General features: G+C 41.6%; 1 protein-coding gene across 3 annotated transcripts in view; it reads left to right on the forward strand.

Moving 5' to 3' along the window:
- The window catches only part of LOC125433066 (BEN domain-containing protein 5-like), a 996205-nt gene that overhangs the window by 312620 nt on the left and 655858 nt on the right, over nt 1-27727 (forward strand). For all 3 annotated transcript variants that reach the window (XM_048497387.1, XM_048497385.1, XM_048497388.1), the window contains one exon: nt 27192-27408. In XM_048497387.1, coding sequence (XP_048353344.1) covers nt 27192-27408 — 217 coding nt within the window. The remainder of the gene's footprint in view (nt 1-27191; nt 27409-27727) is intronic.

Here is a 27727-nt window from a genome sequence, read left to right on the forward strand (position 1 = left end):
CACTGTAAGAAGCTAACAATTACAGATTGCCATGTTTCACAAGAATGCCCTCCATCAACTGCATAAGTAGTCCTTGAAGGTATAAAGAGAGAAGAGGATGAGACCAGGGACAGTTCCTTTCCTTGCCCCCTATAGGACCCATAAACACAATCAAAAGACAACAATGTTATAACTAGTAATAGTATTTGCAACTGGATCAGAGAAATGAATTGTATCAACAGTGGTGATGCATCTTCATCCTAGTGAGGTGGAAAAGAGATTTCATTTCTGCCTTCCTAGATCGGAAGAATGTAGAAAATCCCTATTCCTGTACTGCAGTGAAGACAAAACACAGAGTTCTTCTCCCATGACTCTTAGGCCCTTTCTGCTTGGGCCGGAATCACCGATTCCAGCCTGGTAAAACATTGTTTGGGGGGGCGCTTTGCACAGGCAGTGCCGCTCCCCCCCCACAATGCATTCAAACCTTGCTTGGGGAGTGAGGTTTTTGTTATATGCCGGCTTCCATCTGTTGCCGAGCAAATGGCACTGGGTAGAAGCCAGCGTATTCTCAGCGCTGGCCCCAAACTCCTCCTTACCTCCTCCTGGCTTCCATTGCTCTGTGGAGGCCAGGGAACACGCCTCCTGGCCTCTGTCCCTGCAGTCGGGATTCTGGCCATGGGGGCATGTCCCCCGCCTCCACAGGGTGACAGAACCCAGGAGGAGATAAGTAGGCATTTGGGGGGCTGCGCAGCCATGCAGAGCCTGCTCCGCCAGCTGCACAGCCAGTGGGGCCATTCATGCAAATGGCCCCGGGGCTTGCATCAGCATGAACCATGCCAATGCAGCCCCACTGTTCTGGCCATGCGAAAATGGCCTTACATTCACTTTCAAGTAAACTTTTCTCTTTCCACGTACAAGATTCTGATGAAAAAGTCCAACATGTACATGAAGATTTTGGTTGTGTTTTGTGGTGCATCTCATCTGTTCAAGCCTCCCCACATTTCAAAACAGATATTTGGGTAGAATATGCAGTGCTGGTCAAGACCAGGGGTCGGCAACCTTTAACACCCAAAGAGCCATTTGGACCCGTTTTCCACGGAAAAGAAAACACTTGGAGCCACAAATACTTTTTGACATTTAAAATGAAGATAACACTGTATATATTGTTTTTATACCTTTACGCTTTGTATAAACAATTATAGTGTGTTGCTTATGAAATCCATGAAGTGGCTGATGTTATCACCGGCATCAGCCAACCAGGCAGCTGGGACAGGGAACCCGGAGGTGGCTTGGGATAGCCGTCTCGGGCTGTGCCTCTCTAGGAACAGGGACTCTTTTCCATTAACCCTTAGGACGACTCTCTGAAGGTGGCTGGGAGGACCCAAGCCACACGGAGCCACAGTACAAGGACAAAAGAGCCGCATGCAGCTTCAGAGCTGCAAGTTGCAGACCCCTGGTCAAGACTGACCAAAAAAAACTACCTTGAGTGCATCGTGGAGCTTTGGTGAATACTGAAGGAGATGCTTACAGACACATTTTGTTGTATGTGTGATCTATATGGCAAATTTCTTCACAACTTCCTTACTTGATCATGCAAAAGTGAAAGGAGTTATAAGCATGTCTGCTCCCCTCTAAAGTTATCCCTTCTATCTAGCAAAGTACACTGTTTGTGGGTATACTTTAAGTAGGAGTAATGTTGCATCTTTTGTGCCCAATGTCTAGTTTAGTATCTCAGTATTAATCTTTTTTCTCCTTAAGTGTAAACATTAAGGATCACAAACAGCATGCAGCATTTCTTAGATGTGTAGATATCATTAACAATCCATTTCAGTAGTTAACTGAAAAAATATTTAAACAAATCTTGTCACAATATGAAACTGAAGGGGAAAATTTGAAACACTCTGTGTCTCCCACAACAGCAACAAATATGGGACTTTGCATATTGTTGGAAGCTTTCATATCCTGAATTATTACAGCCCACATTTTAGACATCTGTATATTTAACTAAAAAGCTGCATGAGTTATGCATCTGATACTTTTTGAAACATTTTTTGTGTGTTGACAAATGTCCTTCCATTCTTGATGCAATGCATAGTCATATTGCAACATTTTAAATACAAATTGCTTATACGATTTTATCCAATATGTTGCTTTTCCTTGATTGCATCTGCCTTTTTATTTAAACACAAGCAGTTATGATTTTTTTTCATAGTCCCTCAGAATAACATTGGAATGCTTGCTGTGGTATTAAGAGTACTGTTTTATTAGCATGGAAAGCATATGGTACCTAAAATACATTTTCGCAAGCTGTGAAATGTCAGGTTCTGAGTAAATTTACTTGTTTAGATTCTTTAGTTTTCTTCATTATTTTGTTCTAATCTCTGACCTTCATGTTTGCAGATGCAGCTTTGAATGGCTTTAAGGAACAGAAATAAATTAGTGTTTTCATGTCTTTTGACTTTAAGCACATCTCAGGACTATCTAGAGTGACTTACAGACTCCTTTGACTTCAGAGGGACGTAAGAGCAACCATCTGCTCTTGAACTGGGAGCTTAGCATATTCGTTCAGATGATTACTTTAAAGATTGCCTCTCCAAGCATAAGACAACTTGCAATAATAATTAAAATGACACCAATATAACCAAATAAATTTCAGCAGTCTAAAAATCATTGTGGTGTTGAGCATCATAAAGACTGAGCCACTTATTGGAAAGATGGATTTTATACCTTCTTTGGGATGTCAGCCAAGAACTGACAGCCCCTGAGAGGTATGGGGGATGAGGCTTAGCATCATGTGGCATTACATAACATCACTTCTAGACAAATAACTGGAAGTTACATGACACATTGCCGCAATGCTCCAACAATCTCCAAAATTTCAATGGTAAAATCATAGGGATTTATGTGATTGCTACATTATGTTGATTGAAAGTGCTGATGCAGCATTGTCATGATGGCACTTTCCCCTGGCAGTTTTCTCTGACTGCTGCACTGGTGGGATTGCCATCCTCCAGGTGGTGGATGGAAATTTATTGAGATGACAACTGATCTCCAAGCAACGAAGATCAGGTGCCCTGGAAAAAATGGCTGCTTTGAAAGGTGGACTCTATGACATTATACCCCATTAAAGTTCCTCCTCTTCCCAACTTCTCTCCCCAGACTCCACTCTCAAAATCTCTAGGAATTTACCAACCCAGAGCTGGCTATTTTATGCACTAGGAAGCAGTGGTAGCAGGAGACAGGATGTCTTCCACTAGGGGGAGACCTGCTTACCCTTATACCTTCGCCAAAAGACTGTCAGAGAAGAGCAGTTCTGGACTTCCTCAGGGAGATTATTCCACAACTTAGAAGTAATTGTAGCTAAATTCCTGTTCCTCACTACTGAAAGTCAGGGCCCAGCCTACAGGTCATAAACAATGAAGGGGGACAGTATGTGGAAAGTTGGTCCACTCAGTGTGTGGATCATAACTTTGGCCTTAACAATAGTAACCAACAATTTCAATTGAGCCTGCAAGTTAACTGGCAACCTGTACAGATGACACAAAATGACCTAAATATGCTCCTGCTTACCTACTAATATCCAATAGAAGGCAGGCAGCAACATTCTGCACTAGCAGAAGCTTAACTTATCTTCAAATGTAGACCCATCAAAGCACAGAAGTCAATCCTTGAGGTTACAAACATAGTGTTCAGCATAAGTAGATCCGTCTTTCCTAGAAATGAGATAGTTGGAATAAATAAAATCAGCTACCTGTTATCCCTGGTATTTGTGTGTCCAGGGGAAGACTGGAGTCCAGGAATGTTTGGGCGGCTTCATCCTAACACTTCAACAGTGGTAGTGCACCTATGCCAGAAATGACAAACACACACACACACAAAGTCCAGACTATATACTCAGCGCACCAGAGTCCCTAGCAACGCTGGTAACACTGCCCCACCCAAAGAATATCGTGCTACTGATGGGCACCAAGTGGCACACTACTGATGGCCCTTGAGTGGCACACATGAGCATTAGCTGCCAATGCACACATGACATTCTGATGTCATGCTGCCTCTGCCCACAGGCAGAGATTACAGTGCAGGGAAATAAGAGCTGCATACCTGTGGGAGCTCTACAGATAATGTTTGAGTCCTTGTCTGACTCCAAGTTTTTTTTTTGTCAGGCAGGAAGAACACAAGTACTAGTGCAGCAAAAAAGAACCACAAAATACTCCTCTGACAAATGTCATCCTACTTCCCCATTCCACCTGCTCACTGTAGAAAGCTCTCATTTGAAAAACAGTTGGTATAAGCTCAAATTCCATGAGTAGGAATATTACTTGATTACTACAATTTGCTCTACATAGGGCTGCCCTTGAGATTGCTCCAGATGCTTCAATTAGTACAGAATGCAGCTGTGTGGGTCCTAACTGGATCCCTTTGGAGACTCCCTGACACAAGAGCAGTCCATTTGTTCTTGAGCAGGGCAACAGCCTTTTCATCTATGGCCCCAGCCTGGTGAAGGTCTGAATGAGGTGACCAGGGTTCTGTGGGACCTTTCACAGGTTGATTTTTCACAGTCAAAATGCCCCGTGGTAGATCCGGGGGTGTGCCTTCTGCAACACTTTTTGCCCTGCTGTTGCACTGCTCCCCGGTTCTTCTTGGATTCTTGGCAGGGCCAGCAAGCTATGCCCAAAATGTTTCTTCAACAAGCCCGGTGCTTCTCCATTTACAATTCCGGAACATCTTCCATATATGCGCAGAGAACCTCCATTTCCCGCATTCTGATTGGCTGAATCTCCCCCTGTTCCCCCCACTCACTTTCACTATTCTAATTTGAAATGACTCTGAACACAAAACAGGAGCTGAGGATTGGTGCCCTCGCCCCCCTTTCTAAAATCCTTGTGTGTGTGACAGAATCACCATCCCACGTCCCCGTTTAAAATCTAAATCTAAAATCCTTATGTGTGTGAGAAAACCGCTGCCCTCCTGTTCGCCGTGCCTCCACATGCCGCTTTTCTGTCCAAGGTTTCTCCCTCCTTCATAAAAACCAAGGTTTCTCCCTCTGTTCTTTTCCCACTGCAAGTACCTGCCCATTGGTGGGGCAGGCCAGAGCTGCAAGGCAAGAAAAATGGTCCTGGTTCTGCTATCAAGGAGTTTTGCACAGTGGCAGAAACCACAGGAGCAACAAAGGGGCATTTCAAAGAACCTCAATCTGGAAATCTTGGCCAGTTTAGGTGCACTTGGGATGAATGACCAGGGAATAAAATGTGCCTGTTTAGAGAATAGATCTGCCACCATCCAGATTACAGTTTTACCATAGCTACTAGGTAGATCAGTGATGAAATCCATATAAATGACTTTCCAAGGGCCAATAGGGGCTGATGGGTTGAAGGAGTCCTTGTGGTTTACCAGGGTTCTTTTTGGCCATGGCACAAATGGAACAACCTTTGACATACACCTCAATATCCTTGCGCATGGTGCGCCACCAAAATTGGTACCTAAGGAGGTTTGATTGCTCTGTGGAGCTGAGGTGGAATGAATAGTGAGTTATCCCTCTACCAAAGTCCATCACACAGGATAAGTGAAGGGCAACCCTCCTCTGATGGGATCGGTTGTTTTTCTCCCTCCAAGGAGAGGAATTCTGATGGAGGGCGGACTGAAGAGGCTGCTAACGGGTTGTCCTGGAGGCGGGCTTGTGCTCAAGTAGTCACAGCCAAACCCAATTGAGAGGAGGAAGAATGGTTTGAGGTGGTGGTTGCTCTGCCCCATCGGAAACGGGTAGGCAAGAGAGTGCGTCAGCCAAGTGGTTGGATTTGCCCGGGAAAAAGTGAACAGTGAAATTGAATCGGGAGAAAAAGTCCGCCCAGTGAAGTTGTTTAGCAGACAATTTACCAAGAGTTTAGCAGACAATTTACCAGGAGTACATAGGGCAGTGAGGTTTTTATGGTCAGTCCATGCTTCAAAGGGGCTTTGAGTGCCCTTCAACCAGTGTCTCCAGGTGGACAGTGCCTGTTTAATACCATTTTGTCCCCTACAGTGTAATTCACTTCGGATCCAGTGAATTGATAAGGCATTGATAAAAATATTAAATAGCACTGGGCTCAGAACAGAACCATGTGGCACTCCACTACTCTTCTCCAGGATGAAAATGAGCCATAGATGAGCACTCTTTGTGTTCGGCCAATTACAAATCCATCTAGCAGTTGAATTTTCTAGTCCACATCTTTCCAGCTTACTTGCAAGAATATCATGGGGCACCTTGTCAAAGGTCTTACTAAAATCAAGGTGTGCTACATCCACAGCATTCCCTTCATCTACCAAGTTTACCACTCAATCAAAAAAAGAGATAAGATTAGTCTGGCATGTCTTTGAGAAACCCATGTTGATTTTCAGTGATCACATTATTCCCTTCCAAGTGCTTACAGACTGTTTCCTTAATGATTTGCTCTAGAATCTTTCCTGGTATTGATGTCAGGCTAACTGGGTGGTAGTTGTTTGGGACCTCTTCCCCCACCCCCTTTTTGAAGATGGGGACAACATTAGCTCTCCTCCAGTTTGCTGGGACTTTTCCTGTTCTTCAGGAGTTCTCAAAGATTATAGCAAGTGGTTCTGACATTACTTCTGCCAGTTCTTTTAATACCCTGGGATGTAGTTCATCAGGCCCTTGAGATTTGAATTCATTTAAAGTATTCAGATATTCCTTTACTAGCTCTTTATTTATTGTGCTGAATTTTCCCTACTGATCTTCTAATCATTTCCTCCCAATTGAGCACTGTTTTTCTTTTGGGAAAAAAACCGAGGCAAAGAAGGTGTTGAGTAGTTCTGCCTTTTTCCCTGTTAGAATTTCACCATATTCTCAATGCAGTGACCCTATCATATCCTTTCTCGTCCTTTTGCTATGGACATAACCAAAAAAGCCTTTTTAAATTGTTTTTAACATCTCTCACAAGTCTGAGCTCATTGTGAGCTTTAGCTTTTCTGACCTTCTCCCTATATGTCTTGGCTATTTGAGTTCTTCTTTAGTAATTTCCCCCCTTTTCCATTTCTTGTGCATGTCCCTTTTATATCTTAGCTCACTTGAGATTTCTTTAGACATCCATCCTGGTTTCTTTAGACACCTTCCATTTATCTCTTCATTGCAACTGTTTGAAATGTGCCTTCAAGATCTTACTTTTAAGAAACTTCCATCCATCTTGTACTCCCTTCTCTTCTAGCATTCTTCATCATGGGATCACACCCAGCAGTTTCTTTAGTTTACTGAAATCAACTTTCTTAAAGTCCAGAATATGTGTCCAACTAGATTTGACATCCCTTTTCCATTTTATAACAAACTCCAGGAGAACATGGTCACCCGCACCTAAGGGCCCTGCCACTTCCACCCCATTAATCAGGTTATCATTGTTGGTTAGGAGCAGATGTAAAATAGCCAACCCCCTTGTTGCCTCATCCAACTTCTGGACCATGAAATTGTCTGCAAGGCAAGTGAGGAAATTATTGGATCTGGTAATCTTGGCAGAGTTTGACTCTGAGCAAATATCTGGATAATTGAAATCTCCTATTATTACTATTTCTCTTTGTGAAAGTTTGGTCATCTGCTTATACGCTGGTTCCTCCTGCTCACCAGGCACTAGCACTGGAACTATTGATCAGGGATTGGGCTTTCTTTAGTAAGCAGCACTGCCAGAGCAGAGTCACTGTAAGCCTTGATTCCTATGATAATTACATAATCCACTTTCTCGCAAGAATGGATACAAGGGAACTGTGCTTTTCATTTAGTTTTGCTTATTACTAGGACAGTAACATCACACAATATTTTGTATGAGTGTATATAAGTTTTCTCTTTGTCATCTGAATACATTCAAAATGCTAAGCAAGCATGGAAATTTCTCAGCCTTTACTATGCAAGGTATGAATATATAGAAAACATTTTTGAAAAATCAATTTCCCTTGGAAATTTTGTTTGTAATTAAGGTGCTCTTCTTTTGTGCAAGCCAGTGGCAGAACTGGTAATTGAAGTGGGAGTAATATTTAACCATGTAAAATTTAAATACAATTCAGCACAATCTTATTTAACTAAAAAGCCTGTGAGAACATCAAATTGAAAAGTGAGGATATGAATGGCAGGTAATTGCATCCTTATGTCCCCCCCCCCCCAATATTTTAATCTCTCTATGAAAGGGAATCTGATGGAGCAAGAGATTGTTTTACACGCTAGAGGGAAATGCAAGTCTGTGAATCAGGTTGCCTTCATGCAGCATCTTTTGTGACACTTAATTCAGAGAAAAATCTTTTGTGACACTTAATTCAGAGAAAAATCTTTCCTGGTAGTTAATTTCTAAAAATTAACATTGAGACATGAGGAAGGGGAAATTTCACAGAAAATTGTGAGATTCTATCCAATATTTCTCATCACTTGGAAAAATCAAAAGTTGTACATCACCTGCCATTTTCTGTCAGTCTTGCAGGACAAAATCCATAGTTGTGCCTTGCCTTTCAGGGAAAGCTTTGATTTCTTTTGGTAATGTCAGCACTTACCTAAATCTGATTGACTAGGTTGTGTTGTAATCTAATTGATCCCATATTGGCTAGAATAATTTTAACAAGGTGGGATGGGGGGAAGCCATCACAAAGGAAAAATGGCATCAGGGACATAGGTAAGGGGGAGTTCCCAGGTTCAACCCCCCATTACATGTCCGAAGCTCCGCCCCCATTTGTGTTTTTTGGTATTTTTAGTGTTTTTTCAGTTTTTGGCCTGTAGGGGATGCAGCTTTTAGACTAGCAGCACCGAAATTTCAGGGATTTTTTTGGAGACTCTCCTGATGATACTACCAAGATTTGGTGAGGTTTGGTTTAGAGGGTCCAAAGTTATGGACTCCCAAAGGTGTGCCCCATCCCCCATTGTTTCCAATGGGAGCTAATAGAAGATGGGGGCTCACCTCTGAGGGTCCAAAACTTTGGACCCCCTAAACCAAACTTCACCAAACCTGGGTGGTATCATCAGGAGAGTCTCCTAAAGATACCCTGAAAGTTTGGTGCTGCTAGCTTAACAATTGCACCCCTAACAGCAGGCACCCCCCAAATTTCCCCAGATTCTCCTTTTAAATTCACCCCCTTTGCCATGGATTTAAAGAGAGAATCTGAGGTTCCCAGTTTAAACATTGAAAGTGATGCTGTTTCAGGGTGGGGGAGAATACACCACAAAACAGCATCACTTTCAATGCTGTTTTAACTGGGCACTCCAGATTCTCCCTTTAAAATAGATTTAAAAGGAGAATCTGGCCTCCCTAGTTAAAACACAATTACAAGTGATGCTGTTTGGATGTGGATTCCACATCACAGTGACTGCCCATGGTAGGGGGGGCACAAAACTCAGATTTTGCACTGGGGTTCATTTTCCCTAGCTATGTCTCTGCCTGGAGGGGAGGGCAGAAGGGACTGCCGGCTGGGAGCTCAGCCAGTGGGGGTGGGTGGGCAGGGCAGGGGAGTCTGCTGTCCCCGGCCTTGAAGAGCTACTTTTATAAGCACTGAGGCTGGGGGTGGGGATTGGAGAGGTGTGGCCATGCCCCCAGGGGCGGGTGGGGGTGGGGGGCATGGCCCTGCCCCCAAACCCACCCCATAAAAATCTATACCTACCTCATTGAATGGCATCATGGCAGCATCAGGTTTTTAAAAAGGGAACAACCTTGTACGAGATGAACGTTCTCAGAATAGACCATTCCTCAGGATATACTTTATTTCTCCACCTACAACTCAGTTCTGACTGAATTTTTTAAAAAAGTGTTCTCCATCCATTTATCTTCATTTTAATATGTTGTTGCTATTACTCTTTTTCTTTCCTTTTTGCCCATTTTTAAGTAGGTTTTTCCAATTTGTTTATTTTATGTCATTTTCCGTTAATATATTTATATATGTTTACATACCATTCATATACAATTGATGCAGAAAAGAACATTAAGATGACATTAAATTAATAGGAAGAAATGGTGGCAAGGAGATTAAAAATGGTGTGAAAAGAGAGACCCACATATTTAATTCACATAAGGAAGAAGTGAAAACAAAGTTAAGATTTTTTTCAAGTAGAAACAGTCGAGCAGCAATATTTGATATTATGAGTTGAAAATATGGACCATTTTCCTACTCCCACCTTCACTGTTAGAATATGAAGGCTGTGAATAGAGTTTGGGACTGCACTGGGTTTAGGGTTTCCAGGTTCCCTGGGTCACCAGTAGAGGATGGGTGTGGTAGGGATACCAGATGCAAGTTGGGAAACTCCTGAAAATTTGGGGGTGGAGCCTGGGAGGACAGGGACTTCAATGGGATACAATGCCATAGTGTCTACCTCCAAAGCAACCATTTTCTCCAGAGGAACTGATCTCTGGAGTCTGGAGATGAGCTGTAATTCAAGGGAAACCTCAGGTCCCGCCTGGAAGTTGGCATCCTGAAATGCCCCTCAAACTTTCCAAATCCAAATCCAAAACCTTTATTAGGCATAAAACCCCTCAAACTTATGATCCTGACCTCCAGGAACTACTATCTAGCAACTACTATGCATTGGTAAAACATTACTACTTTTTATGCCTATTAATAGACAGTGTTTCCCACACACAGCAATAAACAAGTACTTAAGGGATGATTCTGAAGGGGAAAAGTATAAGTATCACTTCCTATCCACCATTCCTCTGCTTGACGTTCTTTATTTGGGGCTATATGTTACATCTACTATGTGATTACCATGGGGCTGTGATGCAAGTTCCTGTGGGAACTTAATTCAGAAGCATTGTATGGGACCAATGTCAGTTGGAGCTATGGCACAGAGTGAACAAGGGCTCCTGCTTTGCCCTGCACAGTTTTTCTAACTTGAAATGATCGGGGTGGGGGAGGTGTACATGAAAGCACTCCCTCATGGGGCAAATAATTACTGGGGTTGTCTCATGTTGGAAAAATTGTGAGGGGGGAGGGAGGAGCCTCTCCATAGTCTTCTTAATACCAATCTAGTTCCGATGGGGCTTCTGAACCAAGCTTCCAGCTATCATATGGCTGCAAGTCCCTGTGGCAATTACTTGGTAGATGTAATGTGTAGTTTGAATTATCATTGAGACTGTTTTTGTCTTTTTTTTAAAAAAAAGTCAGGCATGTTTGATTTGGGCCGCCTTCCATGTTCGTGTCTCCTTCAGCTCTCACTCTATGTAATTTCTCAGTCTGCTCTCTATACTGGCTAGAAGTGAAATATTATGTTGTGAAATTTTTGAACTAATTTGTCTCTGCAAGGCTTCTAAGCCCCTATGAGTCTGAGAAAAAGAGAGTGACCTCAGCCTCACACTCCAGTTGCTGTGGTACACTGCCAATAGACCACTGGGTCAGCTCTAATAGCCTCTTAGCTTCAATTACCCAATTAGACTTCTTTTTCCCCATCTCCTTTCCCATCTGTTCATCTATTCCCATTCCCCTCCTTTCTGCAAAAACATTTTTTTTAATCCATGTGAACTTCATTTAGGGTACTCTCAAATGACATTATTTGCACACAAGAATAACTTAGAAGCCCTCCCAAGAATGAAAAAAACCTAAAGCAGTAATTAAGGGATGACTAAATTTCAGATGCTGATTTCACACACATCTGAACCAAGATGATGGCATAGGGAGGATTTTTTTGTCATAACACAGTGTTTAATATAAAACCAAACTCTCAGCTGTTCAGGGAAAATGCAGATAGGATATCAAAAGAAATTATCAATTCTGCCTTTAATTACATTAAAGATGTCTTGCATATATTAGCTGATATTTATTTTTGCTATGAAAAAATGTCCAAATGGGCAAACATTTTCAGAAACATCATTTTAAGTAAACTTAAATATTCAGAATCTCTACAGAAAATACTGAAGTTTTTCCCCTTGTCAGAATCTTAACATTCCATCATGCTTTTTTCTCAGATAAGTTATATTCTGCTATGCATTATTTTTCTGCTACTATAAACACTGGATGACAAGAAGTATATAATATCCTGGAAAAGAATGTGGTAGCTTCATAATAGTTCTCTGTGGTCAAAAGATCTAATTCAGACAAACTGGTTCCCTGGGTACTGTAATTATTTGAGGGGGCCGTGTGTGCTAGGGCTTCCAAAAATTGGTTAGGACCTTGTAGTTGGTTAGGGTCTTAACTAGAAATTCTCCTCAGTGCCACTTGAGAAGGGCCACCTGTGCATCAAGATAGGTGCCAGGATGGCATAAGTAAAAAGGTTAGCAGATAATCCCATACTGCAGAGTGAAGATCCACTCACAGCCAAAAATCTACTTCTTTCTAAAAGGACTGCCATTCTTTCTAAAAAGAACACAAGTAAATTGGTGCCTGATTACTGGCAGAGAGCTGAAATAAAGACAGGAACTGGAATCCATGGGCTAGAGAAGCCTGCCACCCAGACCCAGAAACCAATACAACTTCTCCCAGATTCCCCTAAGAGAGAATGGGAAAGTTGGCAAAACAAGATTGAGAAATTGGGAAGTCTCATCAAAAGTCAAAATAAGATTAAAGATTTGGAAAACTGCATTAGGAAACATGATTCAGAGATTCTCGGATGTGTTTATATTTTTGTGTTTTTTCACATTTTGGCCTGCAGGGGGCACATTTTTAGAGATTTTGTCACCAAAATTTCAGGGTATCATTGCTCCAGCACATGAAGCCTGCTGGGTTCCACAAAAAACAGCATTTTTAAAGCTAGTGACACCAAAATTTCAGGGTATCTTCAGGAGACTGTCCTGATGACACTCCCCAAGTTTGGTGAAGTTTGGTTCAGGGGGGCCAAAGTTAATGGGCTCCCAAAAGGGGTGCCACATCCCCCATTGTTTCAATGGGAGCTAATAGAAGATAGAGGCTGCCCCTTTGAGGATCCATAATTTTAGCCCCTCTGAACCAAACTTCACCAAACCTGGGGGGGGGGGTGTCATCAGGACAGTCTCCTGAAGATACCCTGAAAGTTCTGTGACTGTGCCTTCAGAAATGTGCACCCCACAGGCTGCACCAGAAATTCCCCGTTGACATCAATGGAAAAAAATCAATGCAGAAGTAAGATTCTTGGGCAAATTTCTGGGGATGCCTGTCAGGGGTGCAATTGTTAAGCTAGTGACACCAAAATTTCAGGGTATCACCAGGAGACTGTCATGATGATGCCCCCCAAGTTTGGTGAAGCTTGGTTCAGGGGGGACAAAGTTATGTTCCCTTAAAAGTGCAGCCCCCATCTCCTTAGCTCCCATTGAAAACAATGGGGGACAGGGGCAACCCGTTTGGGGGTCCATAACTTTGTATCCCCTGAACCAAACAGCACCTTATGATACCCTGAAATTTTGGTGCCGATATTTCTAAAAATGTACCCTCTGTAGGCCAAAATGTGAAAAACACCAAAAAATTAAAAACGCAGGAGCATGCCCTGCAAAATTCCTGAGCCCTGAGCAGCTGTCCACATTGCCCAATGGACATTACGCCACTGGGGCCATGTTACTGCTTCTTGCAGGGCATGTACCGTCCTGACTCCAAGGGCCATGATGGTCCAGGCCCTGCACCTCCAGGTGGCAGTTTATGAAAAATCTTTGGCCCCAGACCTTCTGGAAAGGTATCACAAAAAGTCTCACAATCCAAAGGACCATCCATCTCTTGGTTGCTTTAGGAACATACTTCTACTTTGGCACAAGCTTCTTCTTCAAGGATCTCAGAAGGGTAAGAAGGTTCCCCTGAAAGCTATTAAGAGATAGCAAGTCAGTGGAATGCATTCATATTGGCTGCTCAGCAGATCAGCGCCGGCATCAATCACCTTCAATTTCATCAACCTCAAGCCCAGCTTCATCTTGGTGCCAGGTGTCACAGGGCAGAAGCACCAACAGGAGCTAGCAGTGGATCCACGAGGAGCCACCGAGGGAGCTATCCTGTTCTGCATTGCAGGAGGGGCAATTAGTTGTCGCAGCAAACAATGCCAGAAAAACAGGTCTGGAGCTCCCTGCTTCTTTGAAGAAGAGCACAACTCACAGCACTCTCCCAGCTATTACTCTCAGCACTGAGACCTTGCCTCCTCCCATCCAGCCCTCTCTGATTTGATAGTTGAAACAACCATGCTTCAGCCCATCTGGAGGGTCTCTGACAATGAAGCAGTCATGATTAGGGTTGGTGAATACCTTAAAAATTCATTAAAATTCGGATTTGGATTTTTTTGGGCATAAAATTATCTGTATGCTTGAATTGCACACAACATTTTCAGGTGTGTCCGAATTTTCGGATAAATCCAAAAATTTCGTGTCCATTTGAATTTTTTGTGCTTTTGGGGTGTTTTGCATGTTTTGGCCTGCAGGGGGCCCATTTTTACAGTTAGCAGCACCAAAATTCCAGAGTATCATCCGGGGACTGTTCTGATGATGCCCACCAAGTTTGGTGAAGTTTTGTTCAGGGGGAGCTAAGTTATAGACCCACAAATAACAGGAGATGGGGGCTACCCATTTGAGAGTCCATAACATTGGCCCCCCTGAACCTAACTTCACCAAACTAAGGTGGTATCATCAGAACTGTCTCTGGGAGATACTCTGAAATTTTGGTGTGACTAGCTTTAGAAATGCACCCCTGACAGTCACCCCAAGAAATTTGCCCAAGATTCTCTGTTCTGCAGTGGCTTGGCTCCATTGTAGCCAATGGGGAATTTCTGACTGTGTGAGCAGGCTGCACATTTTTGAAGATAGAGGCACCAGACTTTCAAGGTGGCTCCAGGAGGCCCTCCTGGTAATAGCAACCAGACTTGGTCAACTTTGCTTCTGGGGGTTCAATTTTATGGCCCCCCAAAAGGCTTATTTTGTTTTCCTGCTCCTGCACATGAAGCCTGCTGGCTGAGTTCTCTCGGAACTCTCTCAACTAGTGCCTCCCACCCACCCCCAGAAGCAAAGTTCACCAAACTTGTATTCTATTACCAGGAGGCCACTTGGAGCCACCTTGAAAGTCTGGCGCCTCTATCTTCAAAAATGTGCAGCCAGTGATTACACACTCAGAAATTCCCCAGAATCTGCCAGGCTCTTCAGCGAGTTCTGTGGTGGGGAAAAATACTTTCCCCACCATAGACTTCAATGGGGCTTTCTGTTGTGACCAGCTGGCTCTTTGGTAGAGGTTTCAATGGGAGGCACTCTGGTGGGGGTCTTACTTTGGGTGGGGGTATTTCCTGCAGGGCTGCTGGTGTGAATCTCCTGAAAGGAACCAGCCAAATTTGCTAAAATTTGTGTGAGAGAGGAAAATGCCGAGGGCACCCAGTTGAAAGTGAACCTGATGCCCACAGCATTTGCCCCTCCCAAGTAAACTTTAGCAAGAGGATACTCAATGAACAGCAGTTGCAGCTAAGTATAACCTTATCATTCTATTCTGTAAAGGTTGTCCAGTTGCATTTAGACTAACCAACCCAAATGTAATGCCAGGGCAATCAAGACCCATTCTGGGGATTACACATTTAAAGAAACACAAAATTAAGAGGAAAGGAAAAGAGATAAAAATATAATAATGTATTCCTCACTAAGATCAGTCAATTTACTTCATTGTGCTGTTGCTGAAACTAACATTTAAGAGATCAGCCCAGATCAACAATTATTGTATTGAATGCTCCATGAAACAGATGGGCTGCCTGACTTGTTAGACCTTCAAACAAACTCAATCCAGATAATTTGCTCTCCTAATCCCTCTATCATTGTGGCTTTACATAGGTTTATGGTACACAGGTGCATTTGTTTTAAGGAAATAACCACTGCTCAGCCTCATTTTCCTATCTGAAATTAGGACAAACAAATGTAATTTAATCATCTTAATAAACAACATGGAACTTATTGACCCTAACTGGTTTAGAAAATATTTTGTTAGTTGAATATTTATACTCTAGCTGTCCCATTATCAGACAATGTCAAAGTGGATTACAAAAGCAGGTAAAAGTCACTCCCTACAAACATATTGAAAACAATAAATACCAAACCACAAAACAATAAAATTCCTGGAAAATGCCAGACACTAATCTGAAGAACTGGGTTTGATTCCCAGCTTCCCAACATGAATCCTGTTGGGTAGGGTTTCCAACCTCCAGATGGTGGCTGGAGATCTCCTGGGATTATAAGTGATCTCCAGTTGACTAAGTTCAGATCATTTGCAGAAAATGGCAGCTTTGGAAGGTAGACTGACTCTAGGTCTTTATAAGGATTTACTTCAAACGCTGTGAGGTAACCTTAAATTTTGATGAGTCTGAAGGGAAAAGCAAGTTGTGGAAATACTCCTTTCCATATAGTTTACAGGCACCAGAGTTACCTCAAGAACCTCTGGATGCTATCTTGGATCTAATCTGTGAAACATCTTGAAAGTCTATCACATTTTAAAAGCACTAAGAACTCCGACAAACTGACATATTTTCAAAAAGCCAATTAACATCTGTGCTGAACTTTGAAAACATATTAACATCTGTAAATACCGCTGCTTCTTTCTTGATAACAATATGCCCTCCTAACCTAATCCACTGACTGTTTTAATAAAATGCTATTATTTGTTTGTGAAATGTTGAAAAGGTTTATTGCGTTATCTTAGAACAAAAAGCAACTGAAGAGACCCCCCGATGATTCGTACATGTGTGTGTATGAGTGTATGTGTGTTTGTATGCTGACTAGTAGTGAAGAAAAGAAAATCTCAAGTGAATTAGAGAACATTCATTGGGAGGCGGGAGATTTTTCCCCTTGTGATCCTTCCTTCACGCCATGTAGTGTCCTTTGGAACCAATGGGAACTGCACATGCCAGGAGAATTTCTGATAGTTCATAATCCTGATACACCTGCTTGTCAGGATCTGGGAACACTTGATTGTGATGGCTGAGAACAGTTTGTGTGATCTTGACCTGTGTGTCCACAAACCAAGCAGCTGATACTGATTTGAAAATGCCTTAAATATCAAAATGGGTTCCTTTCAAACTCATGCTGAAATCAATGGAGTGAGAAATATTATTTGTTTTTAAGCTTCCGATGTGGATATATTTTCTTTAAATAGCCATTCAAGAAGCAGGAACCATCAAACACTTAAGTTAGCAACAGAGCATTTTCAGTAGTGTGCTTTCTGGAAATATTCTGCAACAACAAATATGTTCCTGTACAGATATTTTCTTGGCATCGAAACACTGACTTCTTCCCCATTTGACTTGGGAGCAGATTAGCACTGACAAAGAGCTAAGTATGATAAGAATATATTAACAGCCTCATGAGTCCCATTACAATTACATTGAAGGCCAAACTGTGTTTTGAATTAAGAATATGGGCCTTTTGGAGGTTGCATTTACAGGATCTCATCCTATGAATGACCCTAAATATTGTAATGTTAGTAACATTTTAAAAAAATTATTATTATTTTACCAACAAAAGCCAATACAGGAAAAAATAGAGAAGTAAAGCAAACATAACAATTATAACAGTCTTCACAGTTGAAAAACAATTTTCAGTGGTGTGCTTTCTGGAAATATTCTTCAACAACAAATATGGTCCTGTATAGCTTCCTAACATTAGCTATCACATACTGTGATCCAAAGGAATGAAGAAGAGATGATAAGATATGTATTTTACCTGTCTACTCAGAAATGCAGTTGAATTTTGCATTCTGAATCAATCTGTGTTGGGCATCAGACACATTAGTATTCCACTGGCAGCAGTCTATAGGTAGTAATATTGTTTTGTCCATAACCAGAGGGAACAATCAGATTAAACTGTTCTCCAGCTATAAACCAGGCGAAGTAATTGGGTTTAATTTTAATTTTTGTAATAGCTTTAAATTAATAGAAGCTGCTGCTGCTACAGTGTGTGGGTGTCCTTTTCCAGCAGATATAGAACAAAAAGAGTAAACAATGCTGTGTCTAGGACATAAAGGTTAATTCTTTTTCTTATAAAAAACTTGGTTGGCCATATCTAGCATCATCTCTCTCTCTCTTTCTCTCTCTCTCTCCCTGCTCCTCTCATTCCCTTTTTAATTCTCAGATAAGATCTAAATCTGATTGGGTTCTGCATGTAAAGATATTTTATTGGTATTGAAACACTGATTCTGCTTCCCCATTTGACTTGGGAACAGATTAGCACTGACAAAGTGTTAAGTATGATAAGAATATTTTAACAGCCTCATGAGTCCCATTACAATTACATTGAAGGCCAAACTGTGTTTTGAATTAAGAGTTTGGGCCTTTTGGAGGTTGCATCTACAGGATCTCATCCTATGAATTACCCTGAATATTGTAATGTTAGTAAGTTTAAAATTATTATTTTTTATTATTTTACCAACAAAAGATAATATGGGGGAAAAAATAGAAGTAACGCAAACATAACAGTATCTACAGTCACAAAACAATTATAATGAACATGTAATGAACACATAATTTTATATAGACCAAAATAAATCAAAATAATCTATATCAATATTAAGTATAAAATGGTTCTGCAGTCAAAATTTTATTAGTAAAAATTAACTAATGTGCTGAATAAAAATAAGGTTAACTGTCAGTCATTTGGAAAGCCTAGCTAATTCTATCTGTAATTTTGTTAAATATTTTTAAATAATATAAAGAAAAGAATATAGTTGCACAAAGGAAAAATTACAGTAATCCAGGAAGTCTTTGCTCTGATCTGGTTATTAGAATGTTGATGATGTTGATGAAACCTTTAATGGCATATATATAAATTATACAATGGAAATTAAAATTGGCTGGTAAAAAAGTTTAAAAACAAACAAACATCATGAGAGCTGGAATATTAAGCCACTGAATTGGGATTGAGTCTGCTAAGCATTTGGGAATGTTCAGTGAAATTAGAATGTTATATAGAGATGCTTAATATTTTTAAAATAATGGATAATATCAAAAATAATGAAGTACTGGTAAGTCAAATGTGGCCTATTATTTAGGCAGTATTGCACAGCACCTAAAATATAAATCCCATTTCTATACTGAAATCCCATTTCTATACTCATATTTTGATTTTCTTTTTTTTTGAGATTGGTCAGTTTGGCCATGTTAGAACACTCTCTCATTTTATCATCTCAGTTTTCATAGTCAGGAAATCTTCCCATTTCCAGTTTGATGCAATTTAATGTTTGATGTTAAACTCTGGATGCTGTTAGTAAGTACAAATGTAGTTCTTGAAATTTTGCTGGCAAGGTGTTTTTTTTAAAAAAAAAAAAATTGCCCAACAGAATGGTATTGGGGCCATTTGGAACTTAATGTTCAGTATTTTCTGCATTTCTGAATGAATTTCACATTTTTGCAGGTCTACCACATCTGAAATAATTATACAGTTTTTTCTTGGCATTTTCAAAATGTTCCCTTGTACTTTTTTATAATTTTTCCTTATATCTGTTGGGGTTACCTGCCACCAGGAAAACATGTACCAATTTTCCTTCAAGGATTGGCAGGTAAATTTTATACTTTTAGTCCACAATAATTCCCATTGCTGAAAGTAATATTTTCTTTGAAATAGTGCTTCCACTTTATAGTACACATTTTGACCTGTTCAGAATCATACTTAAGTAATGACTTATAGATTCCTTCCTAATAAGTGTTGCTTCTGCTGTTTTATTCTTTTTCAAATTCTGACATTTTTCTTAAGGCACCATGTGTTGTCTTTAGAATTCTTCTAAGTTCTGATGCTATTGGGGAAAAAATTATCCACTGAATATTCTTTCTTTTTTCTTTAATTTTCCTTAAACTTAATTTTATTTTATAAACTTTGTAACACATACTAAACTTTGTAACACATACAAAGCTTTAAAGTTCATATATTAAAAAGTAACTGAAAAGAAAAAATACAAATATTTCACTTCCCACTAATCATATTAACTTTCTATCAGTTTTACCAACTTATATTACAAATTCTTAATTCCATATCTTTTTAAAGTTTAATTCATACAAGTTGGTTAATTCCCATGTACTACATGCTAGATGTTTTGCACAGTATATCCATCCATCCATCCATCCATCCATCCATCCATCCATCCATCCATCCATCCATCCATCCATCCATCCATCCATCCATCCATCCATCCATCCATCCATCCATCCATCCATCCATCCATCCATCCATCCATCCATCCATCCATCCATCCATCCATCTATCTATCTATCTATCTATCTATCTATCTATCTATCTATCTATCTATCTATCTATCTATCTATCTATCTATCTATCTATCTATCTATCTATCTATCTATCTATCTATCTATCTATCTATCTATCTATCTATCTATCTATCTATTAGTTTTATATACCTCTGGGCGGTGCACAACATATATATTGAAGTAGAGCAAAGTTTAAAACATAACAAATACAACTATAATAACATATATATGGCTCTATAGGATTAAATAGTTAAAACCTCTATTAAAACACAGTGTTACAGTATATAATGCCTCTCGTCCAGCAGCTAAAACCCTCCTGAGAGGGGAATGGTAGGTCCCTCAGATGTTATGAGGACCATCAGAGAGGGAAGATCCCCAAAAGGGGGGAGGGCGCTGCATCAGCGGCTGGTCTCTCCAAAAGTCCAGTGGAACAACTCAGTCTTACAGGCCCTGCGGAACTCACCAAGATCCCACAGGGCCAGGGCCGCTGGAGGGAGAGAGTTCCACCAGGCAGGGACCAGGGTTGTAAAGGCCTTGGTCCAAGTGGAGGCCAGCCACATCATTGAGGGGACGGGGATCACCAGCAGGTTGGCCTCCACCGAGCACAGAGGCCGAACCGGGACACATGGGCTAAGTCAGTCCTGAAGGTACGAGGGTCACAGGCCACGTAAGGCCTTAAAGGTTAGCATCAACACCTTGAAAATGATTCGGAATTCAACCGGGAGCCAATGCAGGCAATGCAACACAGGCAAAATATGATCTCTAAAGGCACCCCCTGTGAGCAACCTTTTTTCTAATTTTTTTTCTTAAACAATAGGCCCAAAATCCTCCTGGTTTGTTTGCATATTCAGTTTCAATGTTTTAAAAAATGAGCTTCTTTTGCATTTCTTTGGTTTCATAAAAGCTGTCCTTTAATTTTTTCTTAACATGGGAAATTTTATGTTGTTGTTCCAAAACTTTCAGCTGTTCTATTATTTTGTTTATCTTTTGGGTTTGTCTTTTTTCTGCTTAGATGCTGTAACAATCAGCTTTCCTCTCATATATGCTTTGCTTCCTTCCCAAACTGTCATAATAGGCATACCTTTAGTTTTTTTATTTAGAAAATCATCTAGATCCTGTCTGCATTTTGTAACATAAGATTGTCATCTAGTCTCCATCTTCTTCTTCCATAACGTTAGTAACTTGAAGGCAACATGGGTGATAGAGCTAGTATTTACCTTTGAAGAGTAAATGTGAATGTAACATAACGTTTCCCCTCCAGTCGTGTCCGACCCTGGGGTACCACTGCAAGCAGTGATAAGCAAGCCATTTTTGTGGGGTAGTTTGCCATTGCTTTCCCTGGCTATTCTTTGCCCCCTAGCTATGTGCTAGGTACTCATTTACTGACCAAGGAATGGATGGATGGCTGAGTTGACCATGAGCCAGCTGCCAGAATACCTGACCCACAGGGAACTCGAACTCCTGGCCATATGAGTGGCAGTGCAAGCACTTAACCACTACACCACGTGACTCTTAAATGTGAACAATCAAATATATCCAGACTGCATTAATGACACAATCAGGTAGCAGAATGTGGTGACATAGTCCTGAAGTGGTTAGGCAATACAACAACCTTTATTAGGCATATTAAAATAGGCTTCAGAGCATTACAGACATTTCTGAAGTACAAATCAAAAGTACATTCAAAACACAGACAGATAAACTGTATCTAGCATTGGATGTTACTTAGAAAATTCTGTCACTTGTAAAAGAAATTGTGCTACTTTTTCCAAGAGCATGGTCTCTGTGTTATTTAACAAAAGCTCCACAACAGAGTTGTCAGAGTCTCTATCAGATTTGTCTAAGACCTGCCCAGGAGAGAAATTCCTAATACCCACATATCTCGGACAGTCAAGTATATAATGAGAGCAAGAGTCTCCACTTGGTTTTTACAGTGTGGACAGACCCGATCCTGGAGAGGGATAGATAGGTAGCAACCCTTTGTAATGGCCGATGGGAAAGTATTACATCTGGCCCTTGTAATAATCCATCTGTGTTGGGGTTCAGTTAATAGTACAATATATTTGGCTATGTGCCCCTGTTCTGGTACTATTCCAACAGAAAGGGGTGAGCGTGATTTATTTGCTTGGCCCAACAAGATATGGTATTCCTGTTCTAGAAGTCTGCTTTTTAAGGTTTGCAGAATCTCTCTGGGTGACAGCATACAGAGATCTTCAAGTATTAAACCTAGAGAGTGGATTTTTGATTTAAGAAGTTGATACCATTCGGAGGCAAATAGGTCTGGGCGCACAATATATGTTAAACTGCGCTCATCAGAGTTAAAACATAGTTTGATCCAATACTTGAATGTATTCAGCCATGCTCTTGTTTTAAGTAGGTTCTGACCAGTTTCTAAACATAGTACAGCATATGGTACAGAGTGTGGAACCCGAGTATTTTGTAGAGGAAGCCAGATTGTATTCTTTCAACTAAGTGGTTAGGCTATAACACTTCCAATTGCAGGTTGATTGATTTGCATTTTAGCATTGCCTCATGTAAAAAGCCCCTTGAACATTAAAAAAAATAGCACATCAAGGTAAGGGGTAATAGTCTGGCTTTTCCCATTAGAGTTGCCATCTCCAGATTGGGAAATACCTGGAGATTTTAGTGATAGGGCCTGAGAAGGCAGGTTTGGGGAGGGGAGGACTTCAGGGGGATATTATGTCATAGAATCCATTTCCCAAAACAACTGTTTTCTCTTTTTTTAATATTTATTTTTAATTTTTCAAAAAGCAGCCATTTTCTCCATGTGAACTGATCTCTTTCACAATGAGATACTGTATATACTCGCACATAAGTCGAGGTTTTCAGCCTTTTTTTAGGCTGAAAAATGCCCCCCTCGACTTATACGGGGGTACCACTTACCAGTAATTCTTGTCTGGTGTTCCCCCTGTTCCGTCTTCACTCTGTCCTGCCTTTTTCTCTGCCGCCCCCCTTTCAGTCACTTTCTGTGCTTAGTTTTCCGCTTCGCTCTCTCCTGTCGGCTGGCAGGCCCCCTCACTAACTCACCCTTTCTCTCCCCCCCCCCGCAGGCTCTAAGGCTTGGTTTCAGAGAAGCTGCCTGTCGGGCAGCCTGTAGCTATGGTTTTCTTAAAAGGGCAATGCTCTAAAAATTGCTTAAGCAACCTTTGGAGCATTGCCCTTTTAAGAAAACCATAGAGACAGGCTGCCCAACAAGCAGCTTCTCTGAAACCAAGCCTTAGAGCCTGTGGGGGGAGGGAGGAAAGAAAGGGTGAGTTAGTGACTGCTTTCTCTGCTTCGCTGTCTCCTGCCTTCTTCTCTGCCGCCCCCTTTCAGCCGCTTTCTGTGCCTCGTTCTCCTCTGCCTTTTCCTCCACCACCTCCCGTCCTGTTCACCCTCCACGGCCCCTAGCTTATTCCCTCTCCCCAGACCCACCTTGCCCCTCCTTAAAAAGCCTCCCAAAGGCTTCTTGGGCACTCCTTTCCCCCAACTGTGGCTCCTTTGCCAGCTCAGTGCCCCACCTCCCCATGGACCTTTCCCACCCTCGACTTATACGCGAGTCAATAAGGTTTCCCAGTTCTTTAAGGTGAAATTAGGTGCCTCGACTTATATGCAGGTCGACTTATACTTGAGTATATACGGTAAGTTGTTATCCTAGGAAATCTCCAGCCTCTACCTGGAGGTGGGCAACCCTCCTTCCCATGCTTATGTTCAGCTTACCAGGATTTATTAAAGTTGAGGAAACATGTTATCTCATTGCAGTCTGCGATAATACAATCCCGTTATATCACCGCAGCATCTTGCATTTTTATCTCATTTTGCTATGAGGGTAGATCAGTTTTCAGACATCCCCAATGAAGAGTTAAATAAAAAAGATGGAAACAGCAAATACTTTGTGCTTGGAACCAATGAATAGCAATTAGCTCTTTCTTATACTTTGAACTCTTTATGATCAATGCACTTGCTTTCTAGTTCCCTCTCCCTTTGTCAGTTTGAAGCAATTGATGTTCTACACTTCAGCAGCAATCAGTTTAAATGTCCATTCCACTTTGAGGCCTGGGAGCAACAATAGATATATGTGCAACCTTATAATCTGCATGATTTGAGATCCTGTGAGTGACATCTGATAGCCTTCCAGGTTGAGAATGGGTGGTGGTAGAAACATGTTAAGAAGCCTCAGGAACCTATTAGCTTAAAGTGTTTCATGAAAACAGCTGGTTGTGATTTTTACTGTATTTCTACCTGTACAAAATGAGCAATTATTTTTCCTCCTACTCTTTGTCTAGATTTTTTTACATCAAAATCCTCATTGGGCACTACATAAGTTACAAAGACCCACAATAAAGAGTGAATCTCTCCATGCACTGGTGTTGAAGAGACAGAGCAATAAGGTCACATAATGACATGTCATTTTTATTCTGGCTCAAATTAATGGTATCGCTGGGTCTTTATTACATTTTCACAGGAAGATTTTGCTTTGCTGTACATACTCTTTAATTACTTTTAATTGGCAAACATCATTTTGCATAACAAGAGGGGGGTTTCTTACCTCTGTTCCATATTAGTAATTAAAAGGCCAAACCTGATCCTCTGCTTTTAGAACTATTACAGGAGAACATGTTACTATGACAATGTCTGAAAATCATATTATGCTTTCCTCACCATTGTTGCCTGACTGTAGCTGACTTCTGCTGTTTATAATGTTGCTTAATTGAATAACCTAGCATCTGCAGGATGACAGCATGTTTTTGCCAAATAGGATGGGAGAATTTTTGTATTTGATTACTTGTTTCCTGTGGAGTCTGTCCAGATAGATAAAGGTAGATAGAAAGTCCTCATCTAAAACCAGAGAGCCTAGGGCATGAATCTTTTATTCATCCTCTAAAGACTACTACCTAATTGCACTGAATATTGGTGGAAGTGCAAAAGATACAACCCAGGCTAAGGTTCTCTCATTTAGATTAAATTTGGGATGCTGTTGCATTGGATAGCCTTCCTAGTGTGGTTTTAATTTCATTATTTCCTCAGCATACTTTCCTCCAATTTTCTCTGTAAAGAAACTGAATATACATAATGGTTGCTTTTTTTATATTAATATTTGTTATAATTACCTTACAAAGCAGCCATTTTCTCCAAAGGGAACTGATCTTAGTCGCCTGGAGATCAGTTGTAATAGTGGGTTTTGTACTTTGCCTAGGTTTTTTTTTTAATTATTCAATGGGCGTGTTCCTGTAGTCAAATTTTACTCTTTTCTGTTGCATAATATTAAATTATGCCAGTAAGACAAGGTGTGGAAAAAATGTTGGTATACAAGAAGGGGAACAGCACTGTATGCAGAGGTGGGATTTATCCGGTTCACATTGGTTTTCCTGGACCAGTAGCTAATTGACTGAATGCATACCCCGGCAGGCCACACCATGCGTGCAGCTGGATCTGCGGGGGGCTGGCTGCTGATCAGGCCGTGCTGCTGGCCAGCCAGCCCCCCTGAAGCTGCCAGCTGCCAGCTGCCCTGCCAAAGCCACTGTCTTCCCTCACCTTCCCCCCAATATTGGAAAGGGGGCAGGGGCACAACAACCAGGTTAGTGGGTGACTGGGGGGCATGCAGCGAGCTGGTGGTGAACTGTTGGTTGGTCCAGTTGGATCCCACCACTGACTGTATGTATTTTGTGAATGCCTTGAAAATAGTACAAAACTTTTATCATGTTCCCTCCTTTGATGGGAAGAAGAAAATTCATTCCATTTTGTAACAAAAGAAAACAATGATGTAAGCTCAGATACTATACAGAGTTGGCAGGGAGATCAGAAACCCGGCAAAGAGCTTCCAAAGTTTAATTTGAATGAGAGAACTTTGGTTTGTGTTGCTTCTGTTTCTAAATTCCACCTTCCTAAGATTCAGCAGAATCACATCCCTGCAGAAACTCCCCAGTAGTGGGCTGTGGCATCAATGTAGTGCCTGCCCCCTGCCTTTAAAAGGACTTTCCAGCAGCACAAAGATCAGGGGAAAGCCCTAAAACTTGCCACTGCCAAAAGGATCCATAAGTACAGTACAGTACAGTACAGTACAGTAAACCTTTATTAGGCATAAAGTTCCATAAGGTTGAAAGGACATATGCCATCAAAAGAGTGGCATATGTCTGAGGGCTGGTACACTGCACAACCAGGCCTCAACCCCAGAAGGGAGCTGATTAATGTCAGCCCCATCCTTGGAAATGCTGTGCCCCCCAACACACACTGATCTCTGAGCAGGATGCCAGCACAGCACTGCTGCAGACTAAAGTTCTGGGTTTTGTGATGGTGGGGCTGTGGAATGCATGTCTGCTGGCATGTCTGCCCAGGGGCATACCTTCCAGAGGGACATGTAGTGACAGTTGTCCCCAGGCAGAGATCATTTAATCACATGGGGCGGAAAATTGCTCCCACACCCCTCCCCCTTCCCTCCCGTCCCAGGTCCATACTGACTGCACCTCCTTGCTGGCAGGGACGAAAGGCACATATTATTGGTGAGTGGGCTGGCTAGTGCTAGAGCTCCTCCTGGCTGCCACCACCCTCCTCCCCACAGATAACCCTTGCTGCTGCCCTCGGGACCCCCGCCACCTGCCAAGCACATGCTCCCTCCCCAGCCTGCAGCACTGCACTCCTGCCTCCCCAACTCGAGACCCCTGCTCGCACTGGGGAGCAGGGGCAGAGGGGTGGAGAACTCATGTTTCGCCCATTTCCCCTTGATACACCGCAGCGTCTACCAGCACATCTGTTCCCTTCACCCGGGCAACTGTCTGGGGGAGGGTGAATGTGCCAGCGTGACCATTTCCACAGGCCCTGTCAGCCTCCCCCCTCTGTTTTTATAGTAATCTCTCTGTTTTTATACTAATCTGCCTTTTGACAGAATTTCCAGAAATCTTTTATTGTTTTTTAGCACGTTTAATGAAATTTAACACAAAAATGTGTTGGAAATAGCTGAGCTCTCTTCTTCCTCCTCCTCCTCCTCTTCTTCTTCATACCATGTGATTGACCATTTGCCCTATAATATAATTATGTTGAGTTCAGTGATAATTTGTAATTTAGTTCATGGAGTATGATTGCAGCCTTTGTGTTTGTCTTTTAGGCAAAGGCTGCCACCCAAAAATGTGTATTACTACCGCTGCCCTGACCACAGGAAGAACTATGTGATGTCATTTGCTTTTTGCTTTGATCGGGAGGAAGATGTTTACCAGTTTGCTTACTGCTACCCATATACGTATACTCGGCTTCAGCACTACCTTGATAATTTGCAGAGGCGGAACATGGACTACTTCTGCAGAGAGTTTCTGGGATATAGTGTGGTAAGTAATAAACATATTTACCCACACAAATACTTCCTTGTGGATGGAGCTAACTGGTAATATAGTAGAATTTATCATCTTTGATGGGAGGAAAGACAGCATGGTATAGCCCAAACTCTTCAGATCTCAGAAACAGAGTCGGTATTTGGAAGGAAGATCACTAAGGAAGACTTTGCAGAGCAAGGCAATGGCAAACCACCTCTGCTTCTCACTTGCCTTGAAAGCCCCTTGCTGGTAACACCATAAGTTGTCCATAACTTGACTGCAGTTTGAACACACCCACATATACAACTAATATTTACATTGTCATTGTTTCACA

Source organism: Sphaerodactylus townsendi, linkage group LG05 (assembly GCF_021028975.2).
Source record: "Sphaerodactylus townsendi isolate TG3544 linkage group LG05, MPM_Stown_v2.3, whole genome shotgun sequence".
Taxonomy (NCBI): Eukaryota; Metazoa; Chordata; class Lepidosauria; order Squamata; family Sphaerodactylidae; genus Sphaerodactylus; species Sphaerodactylus townsendi.